Below are 19285 nucleotides of genomic sequence, written 5' to 3'. Positions count from 1 at the left end.
TATAGTAGCTGTACTGTACTGTGTCCTTAGCTGAAGCAGCCAATGTATCCTGAACATCGCAAGCCATCTGTCCAAACGCTTTTTTAAAACCGGTTCATATGGTGCACTGATTTCACTTGAATTTCCACTGGGTTAACTATTGTGTCCTTTTTCCATTGTGGATCTATACCATGACGTACATGGAAGGTTATTTTCCATCTCCTCCGTTTGCGCGATAAAATGCGACAATCCACGTGTAAATTTCCGCTTCCAAGAACCATCAGAACCAAATGCCTCCCTTAATCCCACCGTTTTGATGTCGCATATTGTAATGCATCTTTTTTACTAAATACATAAAACAGATGGTATTATGATTTTTTCAGAGAAGAACCAGAAGCTAAATAAAAAATGCATCGATATATATATATATATATATATATATATATATATATATGGTTTTGTGGATGTAAGACAATGGAGTTACTTTTACGTAGGGAAAACATTAGCACAGAATTAGCATAGTTTTTTTCACAAAATTTAGCGACTGTGATATTTTAGTAGCCATGTCAACTCTTCTGACAACAGATTTAGAAGCATTCATAAACAAGGTTAAGTACAGTATATCAAGCTCTAAAATCAGTTGTAAAAGCACTTATCACGTGAAGTGTCTTATTGCTTTGCATAGGGTAGAGTTTGTTCAGTCAGAGGACCAGTTGTCAAATTCTAGAATTATTGAAATTGTAACCATTGAAATATATACGGAATTATTGTGGCGTGGCCCGTGCTATGCAAGTGTGTGTTCTTACAAGATAGAATTGCATTAACGGCGTTTAAGACAATATGTGATGAATGACTAAAATGTGAGCACTCACGAAGATATATGTCTATCACCCAGGAATCGCTTTATTTTGAATTTAAGGTTTAGCTGCGTAAATTATACTACAATGGCGCACATAATTGCATTAATCTAAAATACGCAATAACAGTCGACAGGATTGCAGAGCCCAGCTACATATGTTTCAGTGCATCCATGGCTCTCCAACGGTACTATCTCACTCTCGGCATACGTTGACTCAGGAGTTAAACTTTAGCGTTATTCTCCCTCTAGTGCTGAATTTGAGAATTGCAAATGCCAAGTTCCTGAGATGTTGCTTGAGGCACTTGAGATAGAAATAGTTCTGAGGTATTCCATAAATTCAAACATCTCAAACTAAACGTTTTAATAACGTATGGCAATGTAATATAAAGCATAAAATATACTTTCAGTTGGATATATGTTCAATGTTCAAAGCAAAATTGACACATATATACTGGAAAGTATTTATTGATGTGGTATCAATACTATCAAGTTCTGTAGATTTAGTATAAACAGACAAAACATTTTCAATCAAACAAGAGTGCATTTTATACCCAAAATCTATTACATACAGTGTATGCAATGACACTTCACAAAGGAAAAAAAACAAACAATTGTGTGATACATAGTACAATAAACACGAGGAAAAAATACTACACACAAAAGATTATCCTTCACAAACAATGCTATAGTGCTAACTATCAATGTAAATGCACTGTACTTGTCATTGTTGTTAAATACTGTATATAACTATTGGGCTTCGGCAATCATTTTGGGCATTCCTGCTATTTCAGCACATATGTATAAATATCATTTTTATTAATTTAATTTGCAAATGGGATTTTCCACTCAATTTTACATAAAAATACAATTTCCTGTAAAACCCAAGCAAGGGATTTAATTTCCTGGTTTTTCTTATTTGCGAAAACACAATTTTTCTCATATGTTTTTTTTTTTCAGTTTTGTTATGCACACTTGTGTTACGTGTATAACAATACAACACTGCACCCAGTCTCATTGGAAAATAAAACACCATACATAATGGGAACATGGAAATCCATCCTGTCTTTTCATAACAGAAAGGATATATATGTTATATAACAAGAAAAAACCTTGCCTTGTCAAATGGGACTCACAACAATCATCATTTACAAACTTTGTGTTGATGGTGGATTTCAGAGAACTAGGATGAAGGAAATGTCAAACAGTGCATTAACTGTACAAAAATACTGTTTATAAGCACAAAGTTCTCCTTTATTGTCAGGCTTCCGGGGTGGGGGATATTAAAATCAATAAGTGAAATTCTTTACTGTGCACCAAGCTGGAAATTTTGCAATGGCCAAAAATGGAAAGTATCAAATATACGTCAATGATTTAATTGTACCTGACCCACATAAGCAGGAGGTGTATATCTAGGTTCTGGGTACCAGGTAGTAAACAGATAAGAGTGTCTTTCTGTTTATAGGGGATCACGCCAGTGCTGACATATATATATTTTTAAGTTATTAGCAATGATACTGGCGAGTCTGGGTCATACTGGAACATAATAAAAACAACTGGCAGTTCATTCACAATGTAATTAATTATCCAACAGAATAATTAGCCTGCAGAAACTACAAGGCTGTTTAGATATTAAATCTCTGGCAGAAATGGCAGCGGAGCCATCCCCCCCCCCATCGCTCCAGGTCAGAGAAATGTGGTCTTCAGAAAGTTAAGATGTGCCATACATCCAGTCCACACCTTTTCCTGAGCTTGCATGCTGCAGGAATGTGGTATACACAGCACCATTTCAGCACAGGGTAAAAAAAGGTACATTGTTTATATATACTTGGGAAACGTATAATGTGCAGAGAGCTACTGAACAGGCTTTGCCTTTCGAAATGCTTTGCTGATAGTCAGGCACAAAGGATAGGAAGATGATGGACCTGAAAACGATCAGCACTGCGATTCAGTCCAGCAGAGAGCAAAACTAGACACCCAACAAAAAACCATTGTCCAGACTGGCACTCCTTCTCAGTGAAAAATGTCGGGCTTTGTAATAAAATATGCAGGCAGGCCGAACCTAAATCTTGCAGAAAGTGGGGAGCCAACACAGAAACAAGCACAGGTGTCTGATAAGATGCTTAGTGATTCTAACTTAGTGGCAGGCACCACTTAAGGATCCTGTTCAGCTTTGCCAAACGTCTTTTTATATGAGATCACTGTAATATTTATCACACATACGATGTACGGCAGCATGCTAACCCTATATTCTATTCTGTGGTTTCAGACCTACATGGTTGTATGTTCACATTTATCCTTAACATTAGTCTGTTGGTGTTTCCTCGCACCTGATACCTGAAAATCGATGTTATGTATCTGCCCTCTCCAGGACAGGCATCACTTCAACAGTACACCCAAGTTTATATCTTATTCTTTCGACCACTAATTCCAATCACCATTAGCAGGATTGTCATCCTCTTAGGAATGGATGGAGGAATGTATTTAGTTTGGAAGCCTGTTTTGAGCCAAAAGTTCAGGGATGATGTGAATGTACTGTAAGCTCCTCTATTTTCTGATACCCTTGAGGTAGCGATGGCCAAATGAAGTTTTACGAACCATTTGCTGTATTCTTTGAATCCACTAGATGGTGCTCTTGGTTTGTTTGGGGCATGCTTTGAGCCCTTTGAGAAAGCACCATCTAGTGGCGTCAGAAGATACAGCAAGTGGTTCATGAAGCTTCATTTGGACATCCCTGCCTTTAAGTATTTTCACCCTGCAAACATCAAGCACTTTTCCATTTTGACATTTTTTGCTGGTGCCCAGCTGTGTTGTTCACTTTTGCAGCTAATGATGGTGTCCCTCACATTAAGGCTGTCACACATTCCTCTGATAATGACCCTATCTTTAAGGGATTACTACTGAGGCATTTACTGCTCTTCAGAATATCCCAAGTAAGGCATTCATTTAGACACCACCCAGCAAAAGAGTCCTGACACCATCCCTTAGACCCGGCAGAAGCTGTAGCTGACTGTTGGCCCTGTCAGACACATCAAGTAGTCGTGTGGATCACCGATCACCTATTCATCCTTCAGGGTGCAGGCCAATAATAGACTCTGCATGTCACCATCTTTACTTCTCAAGACATAAAGGGGATTGGTACTCACAGTCTGGTCCTGACGAACTGCAAAAAGTCACTGAAGAAAACTGTGCCAAACGTGTTTTGTTACACCGTTATAGGAGAAAGATTCTCAAAATATTCTTGTTTCTTTCTCGATCTGTGAATGAACTAATACTACCATTAAACACCCCAAGGTATTTTCTGTGTATAACTGCAGGGATTGTGGTCAGGCTTTTTAAAGGGAGACTAAGACTCATTCCCATCTATGCCTACAGCAGCTGGAGCGGAGTGGCCCTTTGAAAAATGTAGGTGAAGGTTAGCACCTACTGTGCTCACAGTAAGGCAGGAGAGCAAGGGTAAGAAGAGTGTTGCTGTCAGACATTCATCTGTCATGGATATATCTTGCAGGGGACAGAAGCAGCTGATTACTTTGACCCCAAAACAAAACGAAACACTGCATGGAATGACACATTCAAGAACCTAGTCCAGGGATCGGGGCATTGACGACCACCTCCACTAAGACAAAAATTAAGGTACACAAATTCTGTGCACACAAGCAGCACACAAGGAACACGTATCAAAACATAAAATAACCTCGAGGAAAATCTCAGACAGTATTTAGCCAATGAAGCTAATGCGCATACATGATCTGAATGTGTAAATGTGATGTGTAACTTTAGATAAATCCTCAGAAAAAAGGTTGTTTGATATGCTTCATGACATGAATTGCTCAGAATTCGTAATGATCCGAGCTTGTAAAGTAAGCAATGGTGCTTAAATGCAGGGGAATAAATAACAATGATATGTTCAGGTCTTACAGTACATGGGACAGAAAAGAATTATCTTTACAGTACAAAAATATATATAATTCCACAACACAGAGAAAGAAAATCCACTGTTCTGATCAGAGAAAGCTAGCAGGCTAAATCCAATAGCTGATCTATATTCACTTACTTATATAAAAATGTATTGATCGATTGGCAGCATATTACGCAAATGTTATCTAGGACTTTTCAAATAGTAGACTGGGTTACATTGCACGCATAACGGTTCTGCGGTGACTGATTTTGTCTTTATAGTTGTTAAAATAAAAAGCAACAACCTCTAATACTACGCTGTTAATCACAGCCGTCAGCTTCCAGAAGCGTAACCATTACCTAGCTATTTTGACAACAGGCTATCATAATCTAATAGATCAGCAAAAAAATGCATTATAAATATAACCATCAGTATTTGTAATGACGAGCTATCCCGATGTAACCTTCTCGTAACGTGATCTCAGAATATCATGGATGAAAAAAATACTTAAAATGTATTGATAAATGATCAGAGAACAAGCCGGTTTATATGACGTCTCAGTGTATCGATTGTACTCTTTTGAACTGCGTATATGTTTATATAGATATAGTAATGCATATATGGAGTAAGCGGTGGCACGTGAGTGATCAGAAGTTTGTGACTGCAGAAAGTGAAATGCCCATGAACCCTGGGATGTAGCATTCTGTGGGGTCGGGGGTCAGGGGTCAGGCAGTGTTCAGTCACACAGATAAGTATTGGCAGCAGGCGTAACCATATTGTGAAGTAAGGTCCTTAACCATCCAATTCAATAGAACATCAATGACAATAACATTAAAAAACAACAACAAAACAACAAATGAAACAATAATAATATTAATAATAATATATGCTAGAAAACAAACAGTTTCAAAAAGTGAAAACAAAATCAAAACATTGAAAGGAAGAGAGAAACACAGAGACTGTATAAAATATCCTTCCCCTGCTTTGAAATCTTTTCTTTCCTTCTTCTGCTTGTTCACAAAGTCTTTCGATGCTGTAGGTGTTTTATGGCCGATGATGATGATGGTCGTGGATTCGGATGTGGGGAGGGCCGTTATGTGGAGCTAAGTAGGAACCCTGAGAAGGAGGAGTGGATGTACTCAGTGGAGTATAGCCCGTTAGCCTGGTCAGAGGGCATCTGGACCCACACCTGATCTCCCTCCTTCAGCTCCAAAACAGCGCTGCCGGATGCCTGGTCCATGTAGCCCTTCTTGTACTCGTCGTAGGTGTATGTGGCAGGCACATTGTTCTTGTATAGTGCCACCCACAGGCTGGTTCCCTTTACGTGCACGTGGTAGGCAAAGTAGTAGATGCCAGCGAATGGACTAGTGAAGATCCCCGTAGAAGGGCTGTAGGCGTTCTGCCCATTATACAGAGTCCTGTCAAACTTAATTGGCATGCCAGAGGGCGGGAAGGGTGTGGTCAGGATGGCAGTGAAAGCGGGAGCTAGTGCGGCAGACAGCACCCCTTGTCCATACTGGGGCTTCCCATTCCGGCCACCTGGAACCGACTCCCCGCCAAGGTCAGATTCATGAAGCCCAGACACTCGCGTCTCACCATTGATGATGGCTCCTGGAGGACCCGGGGGACCCGGAGGACCTGGGGGCCCTGGGATGCCATTCAGTCCCGCAGTACCAGGTTTTCCTGGGGGGCCCTGTGGTCCTGGTACTCCATCATTGCCATTCCTGGTTATCCCAGGTAAGCCAGGTGGACCAGACTCCCCCTTTAAACCAGGAATTCCCTGGGGCCCCATAGGCCCTGATGGGCCCTGGAGGCCTGGAATCCCAGATTGACCTCGAGGCCCTGGGGCCCCTACAAGTCCAGATTCCCCTTTTAACCCTTGCACACCCGACAACCCAGGGTTACCAGGCAAGCCTATGTGGCCAGGTTCTCCTTTGAGACCTGGCTTTCCATAAACACCATTGGGGCCAGGCAGACCCCTTTCTCCAGGGACACCAGGCTTTCCTGCAAGTCCATTGGGACCTTGAGCTCCTCTGATCCCAGGTGCTCCTGGGGGCCCAACAAGCCCAACTTCTCCTTTTAGGCCAGGTATGCCATGCTTACCTGGAAGACCGATAGGGCCCTGGATTCCTGGAGGTCCAGGTTGTCCATCCAGGCCAATGTTACCTGGCTGCCCATCCATTCCAGGTTCCCCTTTATCTCCAGGGAGTCCTGGTAGTCCTGAGGAACCACGATCCCCCTTCTGCCCCAACAACCCAGGCTTGCCATAGCCAGCAGCTCCGGGCAGTCCCGGTGGCCCCTGGTGCCCTGGTTCCCCCTTTGGTCCAAAAGGACCTGGCGCTCCACGCAAGCCATCTACACCAGGTTTCCCTAGTCCAATTGGTCCAGGCTGACCTTGCAATCCTGGAGCACCAGGTTCTCCTGGTGGTCCTCGTATTCCTGGAAGTCCATCATCACCTTTTGGCCCAACAGGCCCAGGAAGCCCATTCATTCCGGGCTTTCCAATGCCTTGGACCCCAGGTAGTCCCGGATGACCTTTAAGGCCGGCCGGGCCCCGTGGCCCAGGTATACCTGGAGTTCCATTTCCATTTTCCCCCTTTAGCCCTCGTTCTCCGTGAGTACCCGGTTCCCCTTTTAGTCCTGGCTCACCCCTGGGCCCTGAGGGGCCCCTAATGCCTGGGAGTCCAGGTTTTCCATTCAGAGACAAGCCTGATGGTCCTGGAAGGCCAGGCTGCCCGGGCAATCCTCTCAGGCCTGGTTCACCTTGCAGGCCAGTCTCACCCTTTCCCCCGGCTATGCCCTTCAGACCAGCCTTTCCAGGAAAACCTGGGGGCCCCGGTTTCCCGATCACAGACAGCCCGGGGGGGCCTTGAGGCCCAGGCTGCCCATTGAGTCCTGGTTTTCCAATCCCTGGCTTCCCTGGAGAACCTGGGAGACCCGGTGGCCCACGGGGGCCCGGTTTTCCTTGAGGGCCAGGTTCTCCTTTGACGTCCACCATAGGCAGTGTATCTGCAAAGTGAAGCAAAAAGAAGCTATTTAAGGGCCACCGACAATGTGCTCATATATTTTCTTGGCTCCTAAAGAGGATCATACTTCACCTTCACACTCGTTTCCAAGCTGTATGAATTTACTGGTATGCTGTCATCACGCAGTCATGGGATTTTACGAAAGATTAGTAAACTTGGGAATTTTTCCAAAACTATCTGCTGTTATTTGTTATGACTCAGGTGTGACCTATTGTTTTGTACACAGATGGGAAATCCATCGTCCTTAAATGACTGGGATCCCAGTTATTTTTTGTTCCCCTGCAAATGGAGCCGCAGGTGTTGCCTTACAGCCTCATATCCCCTTAGAGGACGTAAAAAAGAAAATGAATGGAGAAGAATGATGATTCCTCAGAATTTAATTTCCGGGAGGGTCTGCTGCAGCTTTGGAAAGCCATTGTTGACAGAGGGAGACAGAATGAACTGCAGACGGCTCCGGTCTCTCACTGCCCACACTGCATGCATGCATTGCTGCGCTACTGCCCGACATTAGTTGCATCATTTACATTTTTTTTTTTTTAGCAGACGCTTTTAACCAAAGCGATGTACTTTCTTTTCTTTTTTTTGAGAAGCAAGGTCAGTCAGTCCCGGGAGAAATTAGGAGTTAAACGGCAAAATCACTTGGCTAACCATGGGATTTGAACCAACAGCCTTTCAGTCACAGCATCCAAACCCAGTGGGCCGCATACTGCTCACGTAACGGCAGATCAGTCAAGGAGACAATTTACTGACAGAAACATTAAGTGTTTTTTTTTCTCATCAGCTGACGTAATAAGAGAAACAAACCGTGTCTGTAAAGCTCACGCTTGGTGCTCAAATTCATGGCTAATTGGTTGTTCAAACCATGTGAAATGTTGTTTATTAGGGAAACCCAAGACAATATTACCAGGAGAAAAATAAAGTTTATGTCCAATTACTCGTATAATATAAATAAATGTTAAAATACAATAATGGGGAAAACACACATACTTCCCCCATTCTACTGTGTTTATCTGAGTGTCAGAATAAGTCACATCATGTAGACTAACATTTCAAAATGGCGGCAATATATGTGGAAATTTCGAAGTCAGGGCAGGATGATGGATGCACATGTCAAGATCAATTAGTAATAGAAGGAATGGAGAGCACGAGCTGCTGTCATCTATCATGTCATCTCAGTCTCTCCCCTGGCAAGGTCTGGCCGTTGTTCCGAGTCTTTGGTCTCAGCCGGTTTACACATTACCTACATTTCAGTGCTGGGGGGCTATTCGCAGACTTGGACGGTGTGACTAACAAATACCCCTGTCTGCTAAGATGCATGTAAATTCTCAAAAGATCAACTCAGGCAGAATGCCGTCATGTTAAAGAATCATGGGATATTAGAGTATATTTCCATCCATCCATTTTCCAAACCGCTTATCCTACTACTGGTTCGCTGGGGGTCCGGAGCCTATCTCAGAAGCAATGGGTACGAGGCAGGGAACATCCCAGGATGGGGGGTAGCCCATCGCAGGGCACACTCACACACCATTCACTCTCACACCTATGGGCAATTTAGCAACTCCAATTAGCCTCGGCATGTTTTTGGACTGTGGGGGGAAACCGGAGTATCCGGAGGAAACCCCACAACGACATGGGGAGAACATGCAAACTCCACACACAGGGTATATTTCATAACTTTATAGAAAATTTATTGCCCAGCCAGAATTCCATATTTCAATTGCTTGTGGAAATGATCTCAACAGTTGTAGTGAAAACATCAGTAGCGCTAGAGATCAGTAACGCTAGAGATCAGTAACACTAGCAAAATGCCACTTCGTGTTGGACACAATTATGCAATGTGTATCTGAAAAAAAATTAACATGTGGAGGGACTGAGGTTTTTTAAAACCAAAAATGTTCTCTTTCTTTGTCACTGTGAATGGAAATGAGATACAGTGTTACATTTGTTTCCTAAATTTGTCTTTTCTGGCTGCTGGTACAGTCCAAATACGACAGAAGTAATCTAGGCAATATGTCCTCCTTTCTATGTGCCAGAAGAGGCTATTGTGTTGTGAGCCACCAGAACCAAAGAAAATACAGTGTTGTTGATGTCCAGCACACCACTGACTGCATGTGCCTCGTTAGACAATTAATGGTCAGTTACAATCATCCATCCATCCATCCATTTTCCAAACCGCTTATCCTGCTGGGTCACGGAGGGTCCGGAGCCTATCCTGGAAGCAATGGGCACGAGGCAGGGAACAACCCAGGATGGGGGGCTAGCCCATCGCAGGGCACACTCACACACCATTCACTCACACATGCACACCTACGGGCAATTTAGCAACTCCACTTTGCCTCAGCATGTTTTTGGACAGTGGGGGGGAAACCGGAGCACCCGGAGGAAACCCCACGACGACACGGGGAGAACATGCAAACTCCACACACATGTGACCCAGGCGGAGACTCGAACCCGGGTCCCAGAGGTGTGAGGCAACAGTGCTACAGTTACAATCATTGGAAAGTATTATATTTACTACATAGTAAGTTTTAAATAACAAAGAAGTACTTATAAAACTTAAGCACATTTACTTGACACTATAAACTATTTTTATGAACTTATTTTTTTTCTACCTGCATGCTTCCTGCAGATTATAGTGCCAAACACAAGACAACAAATGTAAGATGGTAAGTATGGCAGTCACAGACAAACAATGATGCATGACAACAGACATTAGCATCCCGGTGGATAAACAAACACTTGGCATATACGTGTGCCAGACCGGCACTGGAAATAGAAGCTGAGGTGTAACGTGTCAGAGTGTCAAGTGTAGCAAGATTTTGCGTGCAATCAATTGTCGTTGAGGAGGCTGACTGACGGTGGGTAAAACCATCCCTGAACCATGTAATCTGAGTACTTAGTTTGGCTCAAATTTATGATCCAGCTCGGCATTTTAAGAAAGTGCATCACGCAAATGCCTCTGGCCACTTTGTGTCTGTTCTCCTCTGGGCAGTCATCTCCACTCTGCTGCTTGTTATTCTGCCCACGAGAACAAACCCAATAGCCTATTTGTAAAGATGGGCTGGCGCTGTTGGTGATATTCAGACCATCTTCAGATGTCTGAGGACGTAAGAGCATGGCTTGTCCTTCCTCGTGGCTGGTGTGTGAAGTGTGACGTGACCATGTGAGGTCATCAGTGATGGTCACGTCAGACCCTCAGGGCCATCAGGAAACCAGCCTTATTTCTGGAGGCTATGCTCTGTCATCCTGGTATGGTACCTGCCATGGGGTCTGTATCTGCCAGGGGGTCAATCTGTGACACACGGTTAGGCCCTGAGAGAACTAGAGAGCTGTGCCGTGCACGGCCACACTGCTCCGGAGAAATCTGCCCTGACATACTGCAGAATGAGGGGTTCTGCTAAAGGTGGGTTCATCGTTGTGTCCACAGTAAGAGTCGACAAAAGAAGAGTCTAAACTAGGTTACAACCGGCAGAGGAACAGTGGCATTGATTGATGCTAATGCTAATGCTAATGTCCCCCAGGTGGTTCTTGGATGAAAATAAATTACTACAGGATGTAAAATCACACGGTCTTTCTCACAGAATCTGTAATTAGATTAACATTTAATTATTATTTAGTGTAAATATCAGTGGCGGCTAGTGAAAAAAATTCTTGGTAGGGCTGACGTACCAATTGATTTCCCTTCCTAGTCCAGTATAAACATTCAAATAAAGAGTCAGAAAATTACAACAGTTTCACAATCATAATTTAATTTCCTTAGTTGGCTGGGTGATATTTATTTCGGGCTTGCCGGGTCCCAACTCCTTAACGTGGATGTCTTCCACCATCATCCTTCTCTCAAAAAGGTAATTCAATAACGATCTCACCGAACTTGCTGGAAGCTGCCCCTCAACTGTCGTCGTCGCGATCATCTATCTCTGACTGACTGACCTGAGAACAATCCAAAACTTTCCCGCATTTTCTGTAGTAGGGGCAAAATTTCCAGCGCCCCAAAACCATTTAATTTGGCAATTATACATATATTATATTCCCCCGACATCTGGGAGGGCGGTGCCCGAGCGCCCCCTATGAGTCAGCTGCCACTGGTAAATATTTATCATATCCATCCATCCATCCATTTTCCAAACTGGGTTGCGGGGGGTCCGGAGCCTATCCCAGAAGCAATGGGCACGAGGCAGGGAACAACCCAGGATGGGGGGCCAGCCCATCACAGGGCACATTCACACACCATCCACTCACATGCACACCTACGGGCAATTTAGCAACTCCAATTAGCCTCAGCATGTTTTTGGACAGTGGAGGGAAACCGGAGTACCTGGAGGAAAACCCGAGACTCGAACCTGGGTCCCAGAGGTGTACCTGGGTACAGTGCTAAGCACTGCAGCACCATGCCGCCCCTATTTATCATATACATATGCTAAATATATAAAACTGACAATATTATGAAAATGCAATACATCACTAGATAATGAAAAGGGTAGCTAATCACTCCAGTTATATAAATCTTAGGAAGAAGGTTGTACATACTGGGAAAATAAAGCCTTATGTGTGAACAGTATATAAGTAATATATCTTGTTTTTTTCCAGAATCAGTCAAATCAGAACAATTTTAATCCTTACAAAACATCTAACCACTTTTCCCTGGTGTCAGAAATGCCAGCAATTTAGGGCCAGTTAACCAAACAAATAAAGATCTACTTTTACATGCAATGCTGCATTCATTCCAGGAGGTGGGAGTAGAGACAAATAAATGAGAGAGCTGCCGTTAAAAAAACCCCATTATCATCACTGGAAGGGTCCTACACAGAGGAAGAAGGACATAAGAATTCTGTGGCTCTAGAATGGGTCTTAAATACAGAGGACTTCCCCCTTCACAAAGGCAGCGAGCCCCAGTCCCAGCACGACACTGATGATCTCATTCCCCAGCAAGTTTAGGATCGTGGCAGCAAATTGGGTTCAGAGCTTACAAAAAGCAGCGCATAAAAGCTATATATATATAACGAAATAAAAATAAAAATTCTTGGTAGCAGCAGGCCCCGTAACTAGGCGCCATTGTGTTAGCAACATCCAGAAGCTCAATCTTAGCCAAGAGAAAATCAGCGGATTCTTCTTGTGGTGGATGCCTTTATGTGCGGCCCAATCACACTCGGGGTGGGAAACCAGGAGAACAAAACACACCCAGGAACGACAGAGAGGTTCAAGAGGACCATTATGAAATAGAAGGGACTCCAATCTTACTTACAGATGTAGGGTTTGAGTTCTGCGGTAGGTCTGAGGAATCATGTGATGGACATTGTGACACTTGGGTGAGGACCTGATGTACAGGACGTTGCACCAGCTGGTTTTCTCAAAAGGTATCATCTCACAAGGGCTGGCTGCCTTCCATATGATCAGGCTGCACTATGGCGACATTTTTTAACAGTTTGTCTGTCTTTGCAATACAGCATTTTTTTTCTTCTCCTTAAAATAACGTCTTCCTCCAGTAAGGTGCAGGGGCTTGCCGATGCTGAAAATGGTTTCAGAATGGTTCCAGGCCATATCAAAAAACATTCGGAAACTTCTGCTTCCAGTATTAAACAGGTGAGCTCCAGTTTTAACTTGAGTCAGTAGATGTCTGACCAGCTATACCAGCTACTGAGCACATCTCTCTCCCAGTCAGGCTTCTCTACACTGTCTCCCAGTAATATATAGAATAGATTTTAAGATTTTTGTTTACTTATTTATAGTCCTTTTACAATCAGATGCCCAATTATATCTGTGACCATTTGACCCCATACTCAGCAAACAGGACACTCAGGCTTTCCGATCCGGGTTTTCCTGTTATCCCAGGTCCAAGTCTAAAACCAGGGCCGACAGAGCTGTTGTAGTTGCTGCCCCAAGGCGTAGGCACAGTCTGCCCATGGACATTAGATCAGTCGGCAGTGTGGGCTTCTTTAAGCGATATCTGAAAACTTTTTGTACAGACTTTTATTGATGTTTGAATATTTTGTTTTATTTCTTGTAAAGTACTTTGTGACATTTGTTCTACATAGATATGCGTATGTATATAAAGGTACTATATAAATAAGCTACTTACTTCTGTACCTTCTTACTTGCTTACTTACTTGCTATAGCTGATGTATGGATAGTCAGCGGCAGCGAAAGGAGCTAAACTTCAGCTTGGGTCAGGACAGCACTTCACTCATGGATGTGGTCTCTTTGCCTCAGGAAAGATCCAGCAGATGACGAGTCTGTTTTCCATGTCTCCTTTCCATTTTTTTACCACAGCCCACTTAACTAGAACGTGTTGGGAGAGCAAAGAAACGTTTCTTTTTCCATCCGCTCTGAGGCCCAAGTACGGGTGACACATCGGACGAAACATTCAACGAAATCGCTCGTCATTTTAATTTTTTATTTTTTTTTGTCCAGGGTAGACGTTCGCTTGGAGGAAGCGCATGGAAAGGTCAGTGGCTGCTTGTGCTGACAAAGCCGGGTGGGATATCAGCATTACTGACCGTTAAGTCTCACACACTTTAGCACAATCTCACATGCCCCTGACTAAACTTACTTCAAAAAAAAGAAAAACACTACTAACAGCTACCAGATGCTTCGGAGGAGCATGTCTTCGTGAGGCCTTCCAAACGGAGAGCAATCAATACTTGAGAGCAGTCTGAGCAAGGGCCCGTGGCCCCTTTCAGGGTGCAGAGCTGCTGCGGGCCGTGAGAAGCTGTTTTCTCGGGCACACGCATGCGCTGATCACTCCTGTTTCCATTCTCAGAAACACTCTGAATTGCATCCAGTCCACAATCCCAGGAATGTTTTTGTCTGCTTCCTCCAGCCCTGCCGTGGCAACTCCGACGGCGGCCGCGGTTTCCGCCGGCATCCGCTTTCCTTGCGGCACTATCACATTTAGATGAGCTACGCACCATACAGTACAGGGGCAGCATGTGACTCAGCGAGTCAGGCCTCTGTGCCTCTGATCAGAAGGTTGTTGGTTGAAACCCCAGGGCTGGCAGAGTGAATTCCCCACTGGGCCCTTTGAGGGAGGCCCTTAACCCCCCGCTCCCCCGCTCTAGGAATTGACTAAGCCTGCTTTCTGAAAAAATGCGTTCCTTTGGAGGAAAAACCACATGCTCAATAAGTGGTGTGTAATGTACTCTACCTACCAGGCCAACACTAAAAGTCAAGCAACTAAGAAAGCATCGATGGCATGAAATGTGGTCCAAACATTTTTTGTCATATAGTAAACGTACAGTATGGACTAACCAATACATGTAAAGCTGAAACAGTGAAGGAATTAGCAGTGAGGTACATTACTGAGTGCTGTCGTCTTTCTTTTTTACTTTTGAATACTTTTGAAGAATTAATGAAGCACTGGAATCGCAGTTCAGTGCAGTTGCTTTATTCTGAAGGGCAGACAGATGTGGAGAGGCATTTTACTGGAATCAATCATCAGCTTATATACACTGAATATATAATTAAAGCAGCTATACGTCATTGCTGCTAGGAGCTGATTCAAAGGTTTAACCAATGTGGCCAATATTTACTGTTTACTGCAGGCGAACACACAAAGAGCCCAACGCTACAGCTTGCAGTGGTAAAAACACCGAGTGTAAGTCATTTATATTCTCAGTAATATTTCTAGATGTTGACAAAAAGGGCTGTACAGCTTGTACTGTAACAGTGGTTGTGAATCTCAGTTATTGCCTTAATGTCTGATTCAAAACAAAAAGCATTATTAAAAATAAGTCTCTTTTCCAAAGTTCAACCCTATAAATATTTGTAATAAATAATAAAATACTTAATATTTTAAATGATTAGCAATCTTTCTTATCGGATAAATTTAGTTCCAGCTCAAATTTAGGATTTTTTTTTGTTATACTTTACCAGAGCTTGCTTGTATTCCTCAACTAACGGAAAATCCATTTAACAAGATCGCATGACAATATCAAGTCAAAAACTGGCAGGTTTAGATTAACTATCAATTTTTTGAAGCAAACATATCACCTAAGCGCTGAAGAGGAAAGCCAGCCAGTGTACCCCCAGGGCTTCGAAATGACACCTTCATAGACAGAAGTTACTGCCATAAAACTTGCAAACGAGCCGCTCAAATTACAGATGAGCTGCATGACATAAATTAGAGCTCAGGTAAAAGCAACCCGAGGCTTTTGTCTGCGTTTCGTCTGTAACAAAACACGTTTTGTGTTCCACTATCGCAGCTTTTGTTTGACCCTTCCATCCTGGCCTTACACGCAGCAGCACAGAGCTCATTTTTCTGGAAAATGCTTAATGTGTGAACCTGCAAAGGTGTATACAGGGGCGGGTCCACAGAGGCGCTGCTCCTAGCTAAAAGCTGATTGGTCCCCTGAGTCCCCCCTTGCGCTTCACTCATCGATTCAAAGCCGCATCATTGGCTAATCATAATGTCAGTCCCTCTGTATGAATTATGGCCCCACTATACCAAACAGCAAACACTTTACAGCTTTTCGCTGTTCATCTATAACTCTCTTTCTTTAACTTCTTTTCTCAGTCCTAGCTGGCATTCAGTTTGTTGCACTCATCATAACACCTATACTCTAAAATTCAGGAACATATTGTGTTGGATAAACTGTATAGACAGGTAATATCATGTAATGTGTACCATCGTAGGTGGGGTCAGAAAGAAAGAAAAAGAAAGAAAGAAAGAAAGAAAGAAAAAGAAAGAAAGAAAGAAAGAAAGAAGCTTACCTAAGAACTGGCCCTTGCCCTCCCGGAAGGGTGGCCCCCCAGGGCCCTTCATCATGGGCTGAACGTACTTCATCTGAGGCATGGGGTGGTATCCGCCTCCCAGAACCCCCCCCAGCAGGAACAGCGGCAGGAACACAGGTAGCATGGTTAGGAGCCTTACGCAGCCAGGGACAGGCAACCTATGGGGAAGGGGGTGCGGGGGGTTGGGGGGGAAGGAGAAACATGAGAGATAAGCGAGGAGGAGTGCACGTTCATGTTGATGTCCAACTGTAGAGCTAATCTCCAAAACTCACTCAGTCCATTCTTTGTTGTGCTTGAGATGAGATGCCAATGACCTAAAGTCTGGCTGAATCATCATGTTTATGTCACACTCATGCACCACTGGACCAAGAGCCGCAACACATTTCAAATATAACAAGAACCTAATAATACAACTGTTCAAATAAAAAGTGCAAAATGCAATCAGGAGATGCACACGCATCAGCGGTGTGTTCATACTGCCTTAATCACGTACTGTTTGTTTTCTCGAGTCGGAACATGTGTTGAATTAGCACTTACAATTTTGGGCAACTGCTGGCTTAATGTCACGTGTCAGAAATGTGCCAAGGAATTGATTTTGTAATAAGAACAAGGTGGCAAATACATGGCTTCTGCAGAGGTAAAATACTGCATTGACACACAGTGTAAGTGGAGACTGATTATCGGCTGGGAATCAGCACAGCTCTGGGCACTGGGCCTCCCCAGCTTCACATCAAGGGCCTAATACGAGGGCCTCCGTCAGGTGTAAACAGTGAACCATGTCCTTGGTAAACCACATATGAGGCCTCGGCTATTACACTCAGGAAAAGATAATACCGCAAAAAAAAGAAACACTGCAACGACTGTAATCGTTCCCGGGCATATGGATCCAGATGCAGCAGTCAGGCTGAACCGGAGAAGGACTACAAAACCCTGGCACCAGGAGACCGCGGCTGGAGCCGGGGCTGTGTTTTTGATTCTGGCATGAGAGGCAAGACGCAGAAGAAAGCCAGGGGGCAGCTTCCCCGCCCTCATGGGCCGTGCAGGTCGCCGTTACCGAAGCTGCCTGCACCTGGACGGACTTCACCAAGGCCGGGCCTAGCCGCACGCTCCCTGCCTCGCTGTTTGTTTAACCTGTCCATCCCCGGGCCTGTTTGCTTTAATTCCCAGGCTGGAATGATAATTTCATCCTCATGTTACCCGCACCAAATATTTACATAAGGCCGTTCAGGTGCTGAGCGGGGCTGGTGATTTCAGAAGGCTGACGGGGCTCTGTACACCTTACTCTGACGAGCAGCCGGTCGGGGGGCAGAGAGGCACAAATACTAAGTAGATGCACAGTTACTACTGAAGTACAAATCATGGTCAAATATAGTAGCTCTTGCAGATACAAGATACGTCATGAATCATTAATGATGAACCAACATGAGATCAATATTTCACTGGTGTTATTCATGACTTGTTCCTTCAGTAGTTCCTCCAGTAATTCATAAAGGTTTACAGAATTAACAAATACAGTAATTACTTAAGAGAAAAGATGCATTGTTCATTCATTAATGTAGTATGTAGGTAAGTATGTAACTAAGACTTAGTTTGTTGTTAATTAATACATACGTAACAGCATAACGCCACATTATTAGAGCCCCCTTAAGTGAAGTGTTACCAAAACATCATTACACTTTTTTAGTCCAAGAAAATAACAGGGTTTCATGTTTGGTGAACCATCCTCACAATGTCTAATTTAGTTCCTAAACATCTTAATTACGTTGCCCCACAAAAGAATGACAAACAAATAGTTCTTATATACTTGAGTTACTAAGATGAGGGAGATCAGGTGATCTGTGGCATTCATGAGCGGGTTACATAACGTCCTACAATTTTAATCCATTTAGGAATTAGCATCCAAAGATGCAGATTACACTACAACAGACGATGAAACAGGGCAATATACAATGAGGGAAACCAGTCGCAGCAGACTGGCGGGGATGTTTATCTGCTTTTATTAGGAAAAAGTAGGAGACACCAGCTCTGTAGGATGATTTTTTTGGTTACAGGGATGAGTCTGGTGAGAGATGTTCCACTCCATCCAGCATTTACCACTATTGCTGTTGCTTGGCTATCAAACCAATCATGTAATGAAACTCATCTACTAATCTAATTGATACTGATCCCAAAATTGTAAGCAAGCACAACATGGACTAAACAAATCCAGCATACATCAAGGCTCAGTAACTTAAAGTGGTTGTAAATTGTAATTGTAAAAACAATTTAATGATTATCATGAACTCTGTGTATCTGTAGCAGATCCCAGTCATGAATCATGAACAAGCTCATCAAAATAAACCTAGTGAGAGGCTGATGTCTGAAGCGTCAAGCTATAAATGCCGCTTTTGGGGGAAGCGGAGGGGGGATTTGACACTTTTGACACATTGCCGTCTTGCAGACAAGTAAGAAGCTTGGGGGAAAATGTGATTAGTGATTGCTAGAGGGCATTTGTGTCTAAGCTTCTACACATGACCCTAAGTCTACGCAGAAGCAGGCAAGGCAGCCAGGCCCCATGGCGCCAACCTTGGAGAACTTCTGTGATGAGAGGCAGGACCTGTGTGGGTCACCGAATATGGCCCCTAATCATTGGTTATTTTATTTTTACTGGACTCTAGGATCTCAGAGCCACTCAGTCCAAGCGTGATGCAAGCCCAGTTCCTGTGCTAAAACTTGTTCTATTCCATTTCTGGTGTGCAAATCATTTTTGTGGTTGCCATCTTGATTGTTTCTCCATGTGATAATGTAGGACCCAAAGGC

General features: G+C 43.6%; 1 protein-coding gene across 4 annotated transcripts in view; it reads right to left on the bottom strand.

Moving 5' to 3' along the window:
- Positions 1–1287: 1287 nt before the first annotated feature.
- Positions 1288–19285, bottom strand: part of col8a2 (collagen, type VIII, alpha 2) — a 53420-nt gene continuing 35422 nt past the window's right edge. For all 4 annotated transcript variants that reach the window (XM_048993702.1, XM_048993700.1, XM_048993701.1 and 1 more), the window contains 2 exons: positions 16466–16644; positions 1288–7742 (listed from right to left, as the gene is read on the bottom strand). In XM_048993702.1, coding sequence (XP_048849659.1) covers positions 5827–7742; positions 16466–16610 — 2061 coding nt within the window. In that variant the 5' untranslated portion in view covers positions 16611–16644 and the 3' untranslated portion in view covers positions 1288–5826. The remainder of the gene's footprint in view (positions 7743–16465; positions 16645–19285) is intronic.

This window comes from Brienomyrus brachyistius, chromosome 23, assembly GCF_023856365.1.
Source record: "Brienomyrus brachyistius isolate T26 chromosome 23, BBRACH_0.4, whole genome shotgun sequence".
Classification (NCBI taxonomy): domain Eukaryota; kingdom Metazoa; phylum Chordata; class Actinopteri; order Osteoglossiformes; family Mormyridae; genus Brienomyrus; species Brienomyrus brachyistius.
This window is presented reverse-complemented; position numbering and strand designations above follow the sequence as displayed.